The sequence below is a fragment of the Lagopus leucura genome, unplaced genomic scaffold (genome assembly GCF_019238085.1).
Source record: "Lagopus leucura isolate 7727_CA_CO unplaced genomic scaffold, USGS_WTPT01 Super-Scaffold_100001, whole genome shotgun sequence".
NCBI lineage: Eukaryota > Metazoa > Chordata > Aves > Galliformes > Phasianidae > Lagopus > Lagopus leucura.
Window position 1 is genome coordinate 42,160,406 of NW_024962262.1, and position 19,714 is coordinate 42,180,119.

Genomic DNA, 19,714 nt, shown 5'->3' on the forward strand with positions numbered 1-19,714 from the left:
CCTGTTGCCAGTCACAGGCCTTGTAGCCTTCCATGTGGGTTTATGTCTGTAAGGCTAATTTTATCTGGACTTGCTTCAGCATTTTTTCAGCTTTTTTAGATGCTACAGCAGTTGTCAAATGACCAGTGACAATTAGCTGACGTTTTAGTTTGGTTTAAAGAACTGGGCAGTATGTGTTAATAACTTTGTTATACATAGGAATAAATGTTACTTTTGCTGGACTATAACTAAAAACATCTAGTTACTAGCTATTATACTATGTAGAACCATCTGTAATCTTACATGTTAGAAAGCAAAGGAGTACAAGTCTGCAGTGACAGGAGAACCTTGCACACAATTCCTGAAGCCCCAAGGCTACCAAGAGCTCACTAGTGACTAGTGGTAATGCAAACTTTAGATATGGGTAAACCAGTTTTATTTTTAACAGAAAAGACAGAAAAAGAAATATCCAGTAAATGTAAAACTTACCTTCTGCTGTGTTAAATATAGATTATTAGTAGATGTTTCTAACAGTCATTCCTCTGGGAGTAGCAGCTACCTAGTGTAAACATTGCTCCTGTTAACACTTATTTCTGTTCTCAGTTTAGCAGGGATACATACCTCTAGCTGGAAGGCTTTACTTGTTTGTTACGTGAAGAAATGTGACCTAAGACCATGCTGCTGCCGAAATGGATCTTTCTATTCACCTGCTGCCTCAGGCTGAATGTTTCTGCCACTTCCCTTACATTGGCACAAGACAAAGACTACTTTTCAGCTAGATAAACTACTTGGGAATGGCCTGGAATGGCTACAAACAAATATGAAGAGTGGAGTAACCACTCCAGCAATGGTTGCAAGTAGTTCTGGGGGTAAGTCAACCATGAAATTGTGTAACTGGATAACAGAAATGACACTGAATCAAGAAGAACGGTATATTTCTACCTTCAGTTAATGAAGTGCCATATTTTGTCTGGCAGTCACTCCATAATCAGATTCTTCATCCAACAAAAGCATTTTAAACCCTGTATAGGTGCACCACGTATAATTCTTTCTTCTTCATTCCCCTCTAATATGCTTTCCTTATTCCAGTCATGTTTTACTTTTAGCTTGAACTGAAGATCATTATGAAGAACCCGTTAGACAACTCAGCTGCACATGAGATGTACAGATGAACACCAATCTCTGTTATGTTAGTCTTAATCAGATCAACAAATAAAATCAATTAACATTAACAAAGCATTAACTAAGGGAAGAAACAGACATTTTTCACAGAAGTTGAATTTGAGAACGTTAGTTTTCTATATCCACACCATGTTGTCTGCTGTTTGAACACTGCACTGATGAGGATGAGGCCACTGCTTTCATTCTACCTAGAAGAGCTCCCATAGTTTATAATTTCTCTTCAGGCAGACAGGAAATCTGACGATGGTCCCAAAGCAATAGGGTCATTGATTCTTTGCTGAACTTAAGGATATGAATTGTCGGGCTGATTTGATAGCATTCTCTTTAAAAGAAGGAAACCAAACTACCAATGAAACAGATTGACAGAGGTAGTCCTACATTCTCATTGTCACAGCTTTAAGGTTAGACCTGGATCAAAACAGATGCAAGTTTTCTGCCTTGCTTTCTTAGTGGAGAAATCAATCAGATCCCAAGCCTGGGTGTGTCTCATGGCCTCAGACAAAGTAAGGTAGAACCTCAAGCAGCAGGGAGAAGCAAGTGACAGGATAGCACATCCCACTGAGACTGGCAGCCTCAACCACTGCACGTCCACATCTAGGCATTCAGCAATCCTAGCAGCTTCCTAGTGATATAAATCATTCAAGGTCAAGGGAACAGCCATCCTATTATTTGAGGTAGCCTGAACCAGAAAATCCCATAAAAATAATTGTTACGTTTCTAGGCTCCACAGTCACTAATTCTAACTCAAATGAGATCAATGAGGAGGTCGCAGTTCCCTCCGTGGGGCAGATATTTCTGTTGCTATACAGACATCACCAGAATAGTTCATGAGTTTACACTCTACTATTATTCAACAAGTGCTAAATAGAACATTTCTTCAAGCAAATTCCACCTTTCCTGTTTCATTCTATATATACAAGATTGTATGCAGTTCTTGCCTCCACTGGAAAATATTTAAGACCAGAAATCGAATGGCTTTATACACCAAAGATATTTCTGCAAGCAGCACACCTTAAGGCTCTATGCAGTGGTAGTCATCCCTTGTTGTTGCCTCTGTTTTTTAATCAACTTTTCCAGAGCTATTGCTCTGGCCATGTCAAAAGAGAAAAATGCTGTGTTAAGGTCTCACCAGTTTATAAAGCTGTCATTTTACCTCAGTGCAACTAAAACTTCTGTAAAAAACCTCACAGAATAACACACGCTTAGCTAAAAATATTGCTTCTATCATCATAGCTGATAGTACTGCAGGGGTTTGCCAGCATGGCTATTTCCTGGGTCAAATTAGCTATGTCATCAAGGGCTGGTAGCATGGACCTGACTGAATTCTGAATTTTTGTTAGTGAGGTATACAGAGACATCCAACTGTACACTCAAATGTTTGTAGAACTGAATAAGTTTCAGAGCCTTACAACATTTTACAGTATGTTAAATTTATTTCAGAGTATTCAAGTCTCCAGTTCAACAGTTATTACATACAACATACTAAAACACACATCAGCAAAATAATTCTTACTGTGGGCAATAGACTAATTTGAAAACAACTGCCATCCCATGTTTTTCCCTAATGTAACACTGGAAGTTGAAGAATTTGCATACACCACTATTTTTTTCTGCTGAATAGACTGTACGCTGCCTCTATTTTGCCATGTCTGTTGATCCTGTACCAGAATTACTTAATTGCCATAAATCAAATTACCCTTGACTTGAATTCCATATAAAGTGAGACTCACTCCCTCTTTTAACTCTCACACCATGCACAGCAAGTTTATGCCAGCTGGTTTAGAAGCAGTGTAAGCAAGTCATTAGGACTCCTATTAAAGATCTTCAAGGATAACAGGCTATTATCCTGCTTAGCAGCTGCTAAGTGGTACTAATTACCAGCTGTAGACCACTGGCTGTTAGATTCTGTATGTATATAGTGTTATTCCCGGGCGTGCACAAGGAAGCAAACTTCAACCAGAACAAACCAGGGATATTAGCTAACTATATATTAACCCAAAACAGTCATGCATGTGACATACGAGTGGCCAGAATTGTCTGATTCCAAGAATATCTCACCACTTGGCATACTGTCCTCAGGCATCCCTTTTCACAGGACATAATCTGTGACAGCATATACATCATCGAAATGCAAGTTGCTTCACTCTTATTTATGCTTTCTTTCATGCACTCCTGCCTTTGACCTTGTGTAGCAGTGGCACATGTCCATCTGCCATGAGCTGGTAAGGGGAGACAAGTCAGCTGAAGGCTAGCCTTATGAAAGGCAGCTTCCATCTGATTCAGTGCCCCAAACTGGTTCACATCAAGATGAGCATGAAGGAGTAGCACAAAAGGACAGAACAGTAGCAGAAGACACAAAGGAAAGTAACTAATGGCAACCTCAATTTAGCTTAATTTCAAACTGTTAGAAACATACTTTTCAATTATCATTTGGTATCATATGCATCCTTAGGCTACTGTCAAAAAAATCCAAGATGCTTGCATATTCTATTGTCTTTCTTTGCATCAGCGCATCAGCAATAGGGAGGTGAATCGGTTCAGTTGACACTGAGCATAACTGTTGATTTTGCTCTCTCTTTGATCAGTTTGCTGAATTGGCTTCTTCTGCAGCCACAGCTTACACAAAGAGCGTGCAGAAAGAGTTGTGGTAGGAATGGAATCAAAAAAAAAAAGGAATGAAAATTTTTGAATCAGAAAATATAAGCATTGGCGTAACACAGAGGCATACCAATGTAAGTAAGCACTTATTATATATCTTGTTTCACTGCTCACATATGCATTGAACTCTAAGAAGTACCTTCCTACTGGTATAATTGCACCTCTGTGGGAGTGATCAGTACCATTTCAATTCAAAGTGACTAGAATGATACAATTTTATTTTTTTTTAATGCGAATCATGACAAATCAAAGGCCACTACAGGGTGTGATGAATATAATATTTCCCCAGACTTTCAATATACAGACAACTATAACTGAAGGAATTTACATTAGCAAAAAATACACAACGGATGAATTTTAAAAAATTTAAATGTTCCAACTAAGGAACACTGTGCATTGTATTTTGGCAGGTGTCACTATGCGAAAGAGTTATTCTCTATCATCTAAATTCAGTCTACATTTTTCTATGTTTTCGTTTATATTATCTTGCTGAATTTACCAACTCTAACACAATTCCTTCCCAAATTCCTAAATCTTGTATATATCCTGTACATGAATATGGTTACAATCCAGTTCCCCTGAAGATCATGTGTGTTCCAATGCAATCATGAAGCAGGAGCCCAAAATCACTGTGTGCTGTGATTAATATTTGTCATTACCATTTGGGTAATGGTAAATTCTGATTTCTACTCACGTATCCTATCCATCAGCCTAATTTTTGTTTATTTTTTTGTTCCTCTCCAAGCTTCTCACTCTCTCTGATTACTTTCAGTGATAGAATGCCAATTCATGAAGATGTGATTATGCCTAAAATCAATTACTGCACTCGAAAATCAGTACTATGCTCCCTACTGCTACGTATATATTATATCCAGTTTGAACAACATGTTGAACTCCATACAGTTGTCATGGCCCTGAGGGTCTACTTGTCTCCCCAGCCTTGCCTAGGACCTAGACCCGATGACAACCCCAAGGTCATCAGCCCTGCCCCATTGAGGCCTCAGCAGCACTGGACTCCAGCTCTACAAAGCCCTGTCCTTCCTGGCCATGGGATCCAACCAGCTGGGCCCAGCCATTGCCTAACACACCAGTCTTGGCCTGTCCCTATCCTCAGAGCATCCACTGGGGCAGGCAATGGTGACAGGCCCTGCCTCGCCACCCCAGACAGACTCCCACCATGTACCCAGTGCTCCAGCTCGCATAGACATGCTGGCCCTCATGGTTCCCTTACAGCATTTCCATATATTTAATTAAATTCAAACAAACTACCACCTCCAGAATAATTTTCGATCCCATCCACAGATGACAACAAACTTCCATAGGTTGGAACAGGCTGCCCAGGGAGGTGGTGAAGTCTCCTTCTCTGGAGATATTCAAGACCTGCCTGGATGCCTACCTGTGCGACCTGCTGTAGGGAACCTGCTTTGGCAGGGGGGTTGGACTCGATGATCTATGGAGGTCCCTTCCAACCCCTACAATTCTGTGATTCTGTTTCACAGAAGCAGAATCACACCTCTGCTCCTCCACTCTTATACTTTCAAAGTCCACATAATCACATTTTTCTGAGCTTTTCTAAATCTTTTTTAAAATCCCACATTGTTATCTTTATTTTCCGCATATGTCATTTTTAGCTCATTACTATTTGTATGCTATGAAACCTTTTCTGGTCGAGATAGAGTTTTCTCTATGGCAAATTTCATCTTATCAACATATTTCAGTCTATTGATACCAGTACAACCTTTTAGACATCGCAGAGATGGTGAAGAGTTGTGAAAAGCTCTGGGAGAACAATGTTGTTCGTATATACGAAATCCCTCCTTTCTCATAATATTTCTAGACTCTTAAAATGGAGAGAATTTGAATGGCAATGCATATATGCCACACCTTCTGCTTTTATTTTTCAGTATCAGCATTCAATCACAACCCTTTACAATTTGTCGAAAACAACTGAGAATATCATACAACTTCTTCATAGTTTTTCTCTACTTCACCCACACCTCTCAGTTTGTTTCTTTCCTAATATAATGCATGAGATGTGCAAAGCCTAATGACTCCTTGCACAAATGGACAGCATGAGACATCTCTGATGTCCTGTCAGACATTATGTAAATCTGATGCAACATATGATGTAACGACTTGTATCTTTCTGAACACTTGTACCTATAGGAGTCTTAGGGAAGGCCTTGAAACCAAAACTAGTCAAATGACCATCTCATGCAGAAACACAGTGAAGTTCAGGTGGCAATTACTAAAAAGTATGTTATGACAGCTGGTGCCTTCTCATGGAATGTCTCTTTAGCAGATTACAAAAGAGAGCAGCAATTCCAAATTCGTATAGATGCTTCCTGCTTTGAAACTACAGGTCATATTTTACATATTCTTAATGAACAAATGTGGAAGTCCAGAAAAAAGCTACCACTACATGCCAGCAGTGGCAACAATTTCTAAAATCCGGAGCCAAGACTCTACCTCAATGATTTAATGCTGCAGCTGTCGTGTTTGGCTTTTGAATCTGAATGTAATCAGAACCCTAAACAGTGCATGGTGTGAGAAATTATCCCATGCAATCATTTCATTGTTTCCCATGTAAAATCACAGCTCGAGGTCACATAGCTCTACAGTGTAATAGGGAACCATTGGTAAGGAACCAGGTAAGGAAGCAGCATGTAGACTCATTCTGACTGCCTGAATTCTCACTTTAACTGTTTACATATGCTTTAAACCCTTATTTAAAGCGGGACACTTAGAAATCGTCAATTTCACCTTAACTACTCACCTTCCCACCTCCATTCTCAGATGCAATTCACACAGAAACAAAAGCCAAATTACCCATTCCCTTACATTCATTGATTGTACTCTTACAAGCCTCAGTTCCTCCACCATAATAACCTGTTACTATGACGGCTGCAAATAACAATAATCAAGAAAAATCTGCTGTCTATTCATTATGCCACATAAGCTCTTTATTCATTTCTCCCTCACAGCCATAGAGCTTGCTCACTGTCAAATTGAAGTGAAAAATATTTTAACAGTTTAAGTCTTGCACACCAAGTTAAAATATCTCTGTGCATTGAGAAAAAAAGAATCATCTGTATGTCAGTGTGTGTATATATGCATACACACAAATATACATACACACTTACATATACTGCTTATTATTTCAGTTACCTTCCTATTCTCACATTTTTATTGTGGATGAAAATCCATTTGGTGCTGTACTGCTAAACCTGGCACTACCTATAGTATATTTTGACCACAAAAAGTACTGCAATTCAGGAAGCACAGAGCTGAGTAACTGAAAAAGCCTATAAAGACAGAATTTAGCGATTTCTTTTTCCTGCATTGAATGGTTCTGGTTATATTCATTTAAGATCTACTACCTTCTGAGCTTCTCAAGCAAGTTACTCCACTTACAGTATTCTAATTCCCAAAATCTCCAAACAAATTGCACCTCATCTGCTTTTCACTACATTCATTTGCCTGGTTGCCTTCTCTCATTCTCAGAAAGCAGATGAGAGGTAAACCAGGCGTTCTCATTTAGATACTCAAAAAACATTTGACAATGTTCTTAGACCATGGTTCAACTCTTGCCCTGAGTGGAGTCAGGAACTGGACCCAAATACCTTCATGGGTTCTTACCAAGTCAGGATACTCTCTGATTCTAAAACATTCAAACAAATGTTCTTCTCAAATCTAACATTTAACATGAAAATGATAAACTGAAGCCTATAGTAAGATCTCTTCCCACGCTTACACTTAAGTATTCCTCCAGAGTAACAATATAAGTATACAGACAGCTGGAAAAGCCTTCTAGAATTGAAAAATTGATGGATAATATTTTTAAGGAAGTTTTTTAAAAGTGCAGCTTTTTTGTTTTGTTTTGTTCTTTTTTTTTGTTTAATAAAAGAAAAAAAAAAAAGAAAACAAAACGGTATTATTGCCTTAAAGTTTTGTTGTTGTTGTTGTTTTTAATAATTCTCTATTGAATTTTCTAACTTTGCATCTAAATTTCTATTACCTTAAGGTGCTTCCTTTTAATATAAGTGCTATTGAAAGATGAACACAGAAAACTTTCCCCATCAAACTTAAATATTATTGGAAATCAATCTGAAGCACAGCAAACACATTTAAAAAGAAATCAACAGCAAATTGCATGGAAAAGGCTTCTGCCTAGTCACAGCAACCTTTAATCACTGTGACTTCTAACAATACATGGAATGTGGATGCTGCTGATTTGTGGCTCTGCATACATTTTCCCACTGCATAATTCTGAAAAATCAACTCTAGACCCCCTTTGAAATAATTAGGAAAAATGCCAGATGCTCATTTGTTGTTTGTTAGTGGCTTAACAATCATTTCTTGGCATCACAGTGAATTTGTGAGTGATTAACCTTGGGGTTTCTTGCTTCTTTGGGTGCCAGAGTATGCCAGAGTGGACAACTTGTTATTATTATGTGCAAGAAAGATGTTGTGGAGAAAAACACCAACATGAAAATATATATGAGCTTGGCAGGCTTAAACCAAAGTAAGCACAGATAGATGTTTGTAAAGGTTTTATAAAGATTTCCTGCCAACCAAATGCGTTTACATTTGGCTTTATGGGAGAAAAGTTCAAGAATAAAATTGGATAATAAACTTCCTTTGATGATAAGATGGATAAATTACATTTGGTGTGAATGGCCCTGATAGATCAACTTCAGAGGACACAATGTGGAGGGATGCTTTGTGTCTCTTTTCCTACTAGCTACAAGGCAGAGCATAGCTGTTAAGCTCAGGGTAGTTCTGGGCATGTGTTAAAACAAAAACTGAGCCGAAATAGCCTAGGGAGCTTGCAGGACTGAAAGAAAAGTAGCTGGTAAATGGAGGCAGTCCTGGGAATAGGTGGTCCACAGGGAGAACAGGAAAGCCAAATAAAATCTATAGCATCAAGCCCAACATTCATTTTTGTGAAACATTATATTTTTTTTCTGCAATAAAATATATGTTGTGTATCAGGAGTCTTATGTATCTTTATCAAGCAAAAAAGTAGCTTAACATTCAGTTCTCATTTCAGTTTTAACAAGTTACTAAAAATGTAAACACACTGACCAAAAAAAAAACCCAAAAAAACAACAAAAACAAAAAACAAAAAACCCCCAAAACAAACAAACAAAAAAATGAACATATGGAATCCTGTAGGAATTCAAATGTATTCAAATTTCATCTCCCTGTGATTTTATGATTGCTTTTGAAATGGGCTGCTTTAATTACTTAACATCTGTTACCCAATAAGTAAAGGCATTGTTTCCCTGCATTATAACAAAAAGATTCCGTGTTACTGAATTCAGCACACATGGAGCTAAACAAAATTAAAAACCATGCAGAACATATAGAATTAGAAGCTTGCAGTGGTTTGAAATGTGTTTTTACCTTCTGTGCCTGTAAAAAGCTTCTTCATCAATGGCTGGACTGAGACAGCTGAATACTGCTTCATCTTTCTATACACTGAGCAGGTTAAATCACTGGCAGCACGTCTGACTGTCAGCTGTCTCTTCCACAGTTACAGAAATATAAGTTCCCAATACAGAACACAGATATTACACTATATTGTCAATATATTCATTGAAAGTGTACATTTCATTCTTTCCAAGACCCCAGTTGGGAAAAATTGTGTGCACTTCATTATTTTCATATGTGCTGAAGAGTCTCTGAACTCCACTAGTCAGAGTCTAGTGTTTGAGTCTCTTCAGGATTGGGCATTAAATATTAAATTGTATAAATTATCATATATTCCTATTGTGCTATCTTCTAAAACAGATCCCAGTAACTCATTATTATTACAGAATGGATTGGGTTGGAAGGGACCTCAAATCCCATTCAGTTCCAATTCCCTGCCATGGGAAGGGCTGTCACCCAGGAGATCACTCTGCCCACTTTCCAACAGTCACTTTTAGATTATCCTAATTTACAAATCTATCCTCTGATTCAAAGGAAAATGACTATAAAATACCAAATAGATCTGTAGTGGCAAAACTCCTGATTACTATTGTCACCACATATATAGTGCACTAACTGTATAATGAACTATTCACTACATATAGAGTGAACCCCCCATGCTTTCCAAAGGGAAACAGAAAAATTGAGGTGAAGCTTAGAGTGATTATGGTAAATGATAACATAAAACTAAAATATATTAAATAATACTGGCACAATCCTTAAAAGTACTGTAAAACTTGAAAAATATATCTGTGTTTTAAATTTTAAAGGGACTGAACACCTTAAGGTAGGAAAATACACAGCATCTCACTTCTCTTCACAATTTTCTTGTTCAGAAACTTTCTAATAACAGTTTGATTGGTTTTACTTCCTACTAAAACACATTTTGGCTCCAGATTTCCATTTTTCATTTTGGGGCCTTTCTTTTGTCATGTACTCGTAGGTATGCATGTTGAGCACACTACAAATGCTTGCCATTTTATGCTGCTTAGGTTTGGAATGGTAAATCCTGAGTTTATTGGTGAAAAGGAGAATGTTTCTTAAAGTGTAAGATCCTAAAGCAGAGCAGAGAGCCACAAAAGGCTGCTCAGATTATGCAACCTAATAATCCTGATTCACCAAATCACAATTTTCTGTCTGGCCTTTATGCTTTTGGTGTAGCATAACACAGTTATATATGTAGTGGAACACTCCACACATTTAATATTTCCCATAATAACACTTAAAATTTTACACATCTATTCAGAAGGCTGCAAATGAGACAAACAGTATACAAAAGAAATGCTAATATAAGTACCTTTGGGAGGAGAAGGGAATGAAAGAAGCTGATATTAAATATTAAACATAAGAAATAAGTCAGGAAGATGTGTAAAGGTTGAAGTCACAGTGGGTTACTTTAATTTGGAGTGGCATAGAAGTCTGACCAGAACTTTCAAACTACTTTCCTCCTTTTCAACTCACAATGGAGTTTATTTGCCTAATTTAAAGAAAAAGAAAAAAAAAAAGAAAAAAAAAAAAAACCTCTTGTTTAACAGTAACAACTCCATTTGAGAGATTTAACACATCTATTTTACGTCTCCTTCATAAAGTTCAGGGACAGCTATGCTATCATGTTTTATTTGTGTGCTTGATTAATTTCATACATACTAAATATTCCCTCAACTTCTGCCTTTCAGAAAATCTGTTATATCAATGCAGCTCTCTCTTTAGTAAACACAGTCTTGTGTCTACAGAAGATACCTCTGAACTACTGACACACAAATGCAACCCTCACACAAGGCTTTGGTGAATTTTTAAAGCAATGCACTGGCATGCTTAGAGCCTCACATCCTAACCACTATGCCAGCATAGTCAGCAGATACATCTGAAAGCACTCTTCACCCAATGGAATCTTACATTTGCAAATCTGCCATTTCTTGCCTACATCCTGGCACTCTGTGTTCTCCTGAAAACTGCTGACAACTCTTAAATCCATTATTTAAGGAATTTAACGCTAATATGTTTGCCAGATACATATAGTACACATAGCTACACAAAGTAGCCCAGCCCTTTATTTTTCCTTGCTAACTTGTCTGTAACCAGACAAGCTGTTAGTACTAGAACAAGACAGACCAAAGCACAACAAGCCTATGGTAACAAGATAAAAATTAGAAGTCAGTGCAGGAAACAGCGCAAGAAAATAAAGACATCCTTTACTTCAGCTAGGTTTTAACCTCTCCCTCTGTTCTAAATTATTTTCTGATCAGTTTTGTGGTGTTCTGCCACCTCAAATTAAAGACACATTCTTCTTTCGAACAGGCTTTGCCATCTCTGGGCCCTTTTCATAACCAGAAATTACTAGGATGCCAATCAGACTCCAGTAGTGATGCACGTTACAGAGATAATGTTAAGCTTGCTAATGTTCATTGATGGATAGCCCTGCAGTTTGTTTAGATAACAGGAAGAGTCTGTGTCTTTGCACCAAGTAGATAAGGATGATATGCTGAACTCCTTCTATGGAACAGATGTGGGAAGCACCACCAAGTCCTCACATCAAGCAGATAAGGTTGTGAAAGCAAACATGGTGCTATAAAGACAAGGAGCTAACTGAGCATGCATGAAGACCAGGTTCAACTAGCAAACACAGTGAGGAAGTCTACTGACTTCCTCCAAAGGTCCCAGAAGACCATTACCACAAAAAGACTGAACATCTGCAAGGAGGTGGGATTCTATGTTAGTGATTCTGGGGGAAGTATTGAGTATGTACTCACTGCCCAGAAAAACCTTTGCATACTTAACACAAGTAATGTATATAAGCTGAAGATCTTTTGCACAAGGTAGGCACAATTGAGGTGAAAGGATCTTCTCATGCATCCAGCAACAAGAATAAAGAATGCCTGCTTTCTAGCACTCCAAACTGGGTCTTATGAGAGTTTCATGATCGACCAATTTATGGTATCACTACCAGCTCCACTTGTACTCCCTTTTTTTTCCTTACTAACCCTTTTAATTGACGTAACCAAAATTTATCATTACACAGTGTCAATAAAAAATAGCCATTAATATTGAAACTTCCCATTATATAGGTTAGCCCAATCCTCCCAAGTGTTATGACACTACAAAATCTTTTGAACAGCTAACTGTTATCAGGTAACAAGATATCCCACCAAGATAACAGCTGTCATCTTGTGAGTTGGGATCCCTGTACTAAGCAATTACTCTGCAGCAAAGCTGCTGGGACTAGGACCTAGCCCCTCCTTCTGAAGTGATCACTACAGCAGAATCATAGAATTTCTTGAGTTGGAAGGGACCCTTAAGGCCCTCTAGTCCAACTCCCTTGCAATGAACAGAGACACCTACAGCTCAATCAGAGTGCTCAGAGCCTGATCCAGACAGAACTTGAGTGTGTCCAGGGATGGGGCATCCACTACCTCTCTGGGCAACCTGTGCTAGTGCCTCAATGCCCTTTATTGTTAAAAACTTCTTCCTTATATGCGATTTAAATCTCCCCCGCTTTAGTCTGAAACCATTTCCCCTTGTCCTATCACAACAGATCCTAAAGAGTCTCTTCTTTCTTTCCTACAGCTCCCCTTTAGATATTCAAAGACAGCTATCAGGTCTAGAGTATTGGTATATTCCGCTGCTGAAACCAGGCATCCCCTGATGAGAGAGTGGAGAGGAAGGTTGTCCCCAGCCACAGCGCCCTATGCTAAACGCAGAAGGTCACGCTGTTAGCCCTGCAGGGCTGGGAAGAAGCGGAGCAGGGCTGAGCCGGGCTCAGTCTCCAAATAAAGGACCAAGAATGCGTCTTACATATGCAGCATCAGTGCAAACACCCACCTACTTCGGTATTGTGGCTACTTAGAATCACAAAGTGCCACAGAACCAGCATAATACTATGAAAAGGATTAAACGGGCCATAATTAAATTAGGGAATCCGCATTCCCCTTTTGAAATGCTGATTTTCACAGAAGTGCCTCTTTTGTTTAAAGACTGAGGCTCTCTGACCTTCTTTTTCTAACTTTCCATTCCCCACCAGCACATATCTGTCACGTGTGCTTCACAACTTAAAGAGTTTTCATAGCAAAGATAAAGACACTGAATGGACAACGATTCTGACAGTCCTATGATCTGGGTGACATGGCAGGAAAGACTGAGTTAGAGAATATAACAAAAGATGACAAAGTAAAGCCAGTGCTACAATTTCCCTGCTATGTGAGATTTAGGGTATGGGTATGTTTGGTGCCCAGCATCAGTTGCAATAAAAATTTTGACAAGATATGTTGCGTTTCTCATGAATAACAAACTCAGTGACTTCCTAAGAGTGAAATTCCAATCAGACTCAGGTGTGAAATGAATCTTGATACTAGCCACATTACCTATTCATTTTTATATATATTCACTTTATCTAACTTACCTTGCCTACTCAACCAGACTCTTCCTCACCATTCCCAAATAGGTTAAAGTCTATATAGTTCAGGTAATCCCAAAGAAATGTGCCTTTGATTTTCACTTGGGAAGCTGCTTCCAACCCTTTTTTATTGTTGCGTTCTCATTTTCATATCAAATGATACTCTTCTCATACAACTTTTTAAAAATCACATTCTAGATCTGCTTTTATATATACCTTTAGAATGAGTTTTCTTTCTCACTGAATTATTAACAGCTACATTCAAACTTGCTCTCAAAACTAGGTCTTAATCTTTTCCTTTTTAAATCACTCCAGCTCCTTGCTGGAGTTGCTCTCCCATGAGCTGCATGCAGTATATCCATATTTCTACTTAATCAATATATTAAGACTATATATATAATAAAAGAGTATATATATAATAAAAGTCTTATGTTAAGACATTTTTTTTTATTTTTATTTTTTTAAATAAGCAGACCCCTAACCAAGTGAAACTACTGTAGGATTTATCAACAAACAGCCTCAGAAGACAAGACAATTAAAGCAGACTTGGAACCTGCTTCACTTTAATGAATGGAGAAAATATGTAGTTGTAGCTGTCTTTAAGAGCCCAGATTTGCAAACAATTTCTAAATAGATCTAAAAAATGAAGAAAATAGGCCTAGCTGCAATACTTTGTGGGTGAATCTATTCTTTCACAAATCTATTATCACATCCTCTCTTCCAAGGATGAAGCTGGAATAAAACTGTATGAATCTGCCAATTTTCACTTTGAGATTTTCAGTGTCATTTTAGAAAACTCCACACCTTGAAAGCCACAAAACTCCAGGATGCATAAGCAATTTCAACCAAAAGATTGCAAGAGCAGCACAAAAATATTTACATGACATCACAACACTGACTGTGTGTACATCCAGCAATTTAATTCAAAGCACTCAGGCTGCTCAGTTCTCTTTCCGAACACCAGTGTGCCCATCTATTCTACACAGCAGGTTCTGCCTCATTCACAGGCATTACACCTCAAAGGGAATTCACCTCTTCAAAGCCACAGCACTTCAAGCCCCAAAAATTAATTATCTGCAGGGCACAACCCAACAGCTTCAGTGAACTAAATTGTATTTGTGAACCAAATTCTATTTGAGTGCTGAGTATCTTGTAAGATGCCTTTGCACACACTTGTTATTAAGTATTTCACTATAAACAAAATGTCTAGTTTGAAAGTTACATCTAGAAATTATTCAGACTACATTAAAATAACTGTATTCAAAACAAAAACGAACTTTTGAAGACATACCAAGTTCTCACCTTGGTTACTCCAAAATATACAATATTCAGATCAGAATCACAGAATGGCCAGGGTTGGAAGGGACCTCAAGGATCATGAATCTCCAACCCCCCTACCACAGGCAGGGCCACCAACCTCCCCATTTAATACTAGACCAGGCGGCTCAGAGCCCCATCCAATCTGGCCTTGAACACCTCCAGGGACGGGGCATCCACAACCTCTCTGGGAAGCCTGTTCCAGCACCTCACCACTCTCTCTGTAAAGAACTTCCCCCTGACATCCAACCTAAATCTCACCCCCCTCAACTTCAAATCATTTCCCCTTGTCCTGCTGTTATCAACCCTTTCAAAGAGTTGACTCCCCTCCTGTTTGTAGGCTCCCTTTAGGTACTGAAAGGCTGCAATGAAGTCACTTCGCAGCCTTCTTTGCTCCAGGCTGAACAAGCCCAGCTCCCTCAGCCTGTCTTCATAGGGGAGGTGCTCCAGTCTCCTGATCATCTTTGTGGCTCTCCTCTGGACCCTCTCCAACAGCTCCCTGTCTTTTTTGTACTGGGGGCTCCACACTTGGCCGCAGTATTCCAGATGGGGCCTCACAAGAGCACTCAATTCCATCATCAATGTCATTGATAAAGATGTTACAGTGCACTGGTCCCAAGACAAACCCCTGGGGGACACCATTCGTTACCGAGCAGTTTGAATCCCACTTTTTCACAGAACAGGAGTTATCTTCATTTATTAGAAAGCAGTTTATTGCAAATCATGAAAACATTACTAACACTTCATATTAGGATACTTTGCTACTCATTTAGATTAATCTATACTTCAAGAAATTCTTGTTAAATACCCAACTTTTCCAAAGAGAAAAATTTGTCTCCCTGTATTCAAAAACAGCCTATTTTGGAATGCCGCTGATAGTTAACAAGCACACCATGCAGTAACAACCACATCCTGCAGACCAGACATGGATTTACAGAAGATAGGAAAGCTAATGGCTGTTAGCACCTGGCTGCCACCTTTGCTTGCTTAATGCAGTATTAGTACCTCCTGTAGGTCGTTGCACCAAAAAGCGGGTGCCAGAAGAGAGATTGCAGCATTTGAAAAGCCAGGAAATGTGTGCTCATTCTCACCTGCAGCCTTATGTTGCAGTCATTTCAGCCTTACAACTCAGTGAAGGGGAGGGTTCAGATTTCCCTTTTCACTCCAAATGCAGACATGCAGTTGATGTGAAACTGCAGTAAGGCAGAGAATGCTCCGTGCAAATATCAGGATCCATCAGAATCAACTTACTGGTTACACACACATCACTGTTTTCTAATAGGTATAAGATGAATAATGAATGCTGAATAAATGACTGAAATATGCATAAATACACCAAGAGAAATAGGTGGTGCCAAAAGCCCAGCTTCCCCAACCTTGTTGTTTCAGCAGGATTACTTCAGACTAAACGCAGCCTGGACTGAAAATGCATTATTGTTTGTAGTCATCGCGTATGCTCCCAGAGCACATCTTTCAGTTCAGTTTTGTCTGCAAGGAATTTAGTTTCCATGCTCAATAAAGCAAGACAAAACACGCTACATGAATATGATATTTAGTACAGAAGCTTATGTCTAATTGAACTGAAATCCTAATGTAGATCTATTCACTAAAGTCATGGTGGGATGTTCCACTCAGCAACTGTAGTAGGAGAGCAGTTTCTGTGTCTACGAATTTCAGTTCTCTGCTTTTTTAATTGTTATGTTTACTCACTTGATAAAAATTGTTAGTATGCCATTATTCACTTACAGGTGGTCGAGAATTCAGAACAGCTGCCTAAAAGCACTACAGACAAGCACTTGCAGATCAAGACAAGAATCACACTAGTTCCGAAGTCCTACAGAAGGATCATAGGCATCAAAAGAGGACAGTGTTTCTACTTCTCCTGTAGCTACCTTTGGGCAATTTGAATTGCTTGCTTCTGGGGAGCTGTTACTTGTTTCAAGAACAGAATACCAACCTTTTTTTTTTTTTTTTTTTTCCCATCTTATTCTCTTCTGCCTGAAGTATTGCTCTTTTCTGCTCATGCTGTTCAGTTTCAGCATTTGCTGAATTCAGTGTTCTGATTCAGATGCAGCTCATGGCCAAGTAGGTGCAACAAAAAACACTGCTGATACTCTATCAGCACATCAATGAGAAAACTACATGTCAAAAACAGCCTGAGGTATCTGACTTCTACAGAATGCTAACAGTAGTATCCAGTATTCTGCTCGTTTTTTACAGACAGTTAGAAAATGAGAACAGAGAAAAGATCTTCACATATAAATGTTGTATTTTTACATAAGAGCAGAAGGAAAGGTTTTAAATTTTATTTGTAATAGTTATGAATGTTGTCCTGGGCACTCATTTTAAGAGAAGGGCTCTTTGGTCTATTGGCTCTATAGTTCTAAATGTATAGGACCACACCTCAATGATAAGCAATGGCAGTTATAGCAAATGCCCATTAAAATTAAGGTTTGGGAGTGAGTAACAAAATCTATATCTAACCAAATAAATTAAGAAAATAGATAAATCATAGAAATCTGGCAATTCAGTTCCTTGATGGAACTTTTGTTCAGATGCTCACCTGTCAGGGTTTTTTTGTGTTAATTTCAAAAAGCTGCCGCAGAAGCTACTTGCAAAGGAGTTGCTAAAGTCATTGCACCACTTCTTTTCTTACATCCCTCCCACATAACAGTATGGGGATTCCTGGGGACTTCTAAAACTTGAGAGATCCTTACTGAAAGCTTTGGTTCACTTTCAAGAAGAAAAATGTAAAATTCCTCAGATAGCGAGCAGCTGCACCAGGGATTCAAACAGTGCAAGGAAACTGGAAACCGAACCCAAAACTGAGGCAGTGTGTTTCAAAAGCAAACAGCAGATCAGATCCAGAGAGCCGACCCACTGAGATTAGGACCACGATGGCTTTAGCCAGGCTTCTGTCACTAATACCAGAAATAATTATCCCAGATGTTTGCTAAAAAATGGAAAGCTAATGTTCAAAGTAACTTGGGTGAAATTCTGTGGCCCACATAATAGTGGGCATAACAGGCCACCCATAATAGTGATAACAGTCTTAACTGATTTTGACATTCATTAGTTTATATGCATTTTAACCTCAGAGACAATTTGTTTTATCTCCCGAGGTTCATTCCTTATTCATTGCAGCGGCAAGCTACAGCATACTGCATGTCTGTCTACATTACTCCTTTTATCACTTTACATTCATCAACAAGTAAAATTGTATTTGTCTTGAATAAAGGTAAACAGAACAGGGAGGCTTCTGCTATGAAACTTTTAGCTACATGAAAAGAAAACAATTAACATATACTAAGTACCTTCCTTATCATCATGATGTGTAATAGCATCCTGTATCATATCGGCAAGGTTGAAACGAACTCGATGATTCTTTCCATGTTTCAGTTTTTTCACGTAACCCTCCCGCTTCTGGAAAGCCTTTTCTCGTTCATAATATGCCTTTATTTGATCACAACGCATCCGCTTCACCAGCCGTTGCCGCTGGCCGAGAGGGAGGGACTCAAGCAAGCACTGGTCAATTTCCATCTCATGTGACCGAAAAACATTACATAGCTGGAAACAGCCTGCAAGATACAGAAAACAAACACATGCAATGGTGAGCATGTCGTGAAACTTCCACCAGATTTCTTTCTAACCACCTGTTATGTTAGTTTGTCAAATGGACTCCTCCCACTGGACAGTGCGATCTACAAACAGCCTCATTTAACTCATCTTGCTTTGGGTTAGCAAATAGCTGTTATTCAGTGAGAAGAAAAATCATCCTATCTTAATTATAATGAGCACAGCAGCATGCAGTGAGTCTTCAGGCAACTACCTATTAAAAACATCAAAACCACTTTGGATTCCGAATTATGTGAATAAAAGAGGGATTTTGGTGGGGCAGTGATGGTATCCAGTAGCTTTTTTTTGTCATTGCAAAGAGCAATTCCAATTCCAAAATGAAGGTTCCAAAAAAGATTCCAAATGGAATCTTCTAACGAAATTGTAAGGTACTGGAACCTTCACCTAGAAACAGATTATAAATGTATATTAAATTCAGTAAATTGTAACATTCAAAGCATCACCTTTAAGTCAGACTATGCTCATCAAATACTAGGGGATCGTCAGATAACTGTACTGTCTGACTCCTTGGATGTGAATCCACATCTAATACATCAGTGAGGAAGTCATTAACATACCTTAAAACAGCTCAAAGAGGTGGCTGGAGGACACTCCACCATTTCTAATTCTAATGTTCTACATTATGTACATACTAAACTTTTCTTCAAATGGCAGGTAGGTGCCCAAATTTCTCATTTCTAAGAACTATGAGCAGCCCATATGAGAAAGGTTTTCCCACCCTAATTGATGGAAGAGCTCTTGAAGCAAACATAGGCTTTTGTCTGCCCATTTTGTTAAATATTTAGTTAAATCATCAACAGACTCCTACCTCACACTTGCACTAGCTCACTAGCTGGTTGGTGCTGACTAAAGAACCATTTTATTTTCTCCTTGTTGCTTGACATAAACTTTATCTATATTCAAACTCTCTTCTGAAAGCAAAACTAATAATTTCTGGCAGGCTTTTCTAAGTCTCATATCACTGCAGCACACAAACACTTCAAAAATGCATATTTTCTTAAAAAACTGAGGGACGAAGGTGTGTTATTACACATCTTCTCTACTGAACAACTGAAACATAAGTGTTTTCTTTTTAAA

At 38.6% G+C, this 19,714-nt stretch overlaps 1 protein-coding gene across 1 annotated transcript in view; it reads right to left on the reverse strand.

Moving 5' to 3' along the window:
* MYO16 (myosin XVI) overlaps nt 1-18,571 on the reverse strand; it is a 258,883-nt gene extending 240,312 nt beyond the window's left edge. The window contains exon 1 of the mRNA XM_042867357.1: nt 18,316-18,571. Coding sequence (XP_042723291.1) covers nt 18,316-18,541 — 226 coding nt within the window. The 5' untranslated portion in view covers nt 18,542-18,571. The remainder of the gene's footprint in view (nt 1-18,315) is intronic.
* Nucleotides 18,572-19,714: the final 1,143 nt, after the last annotated feature.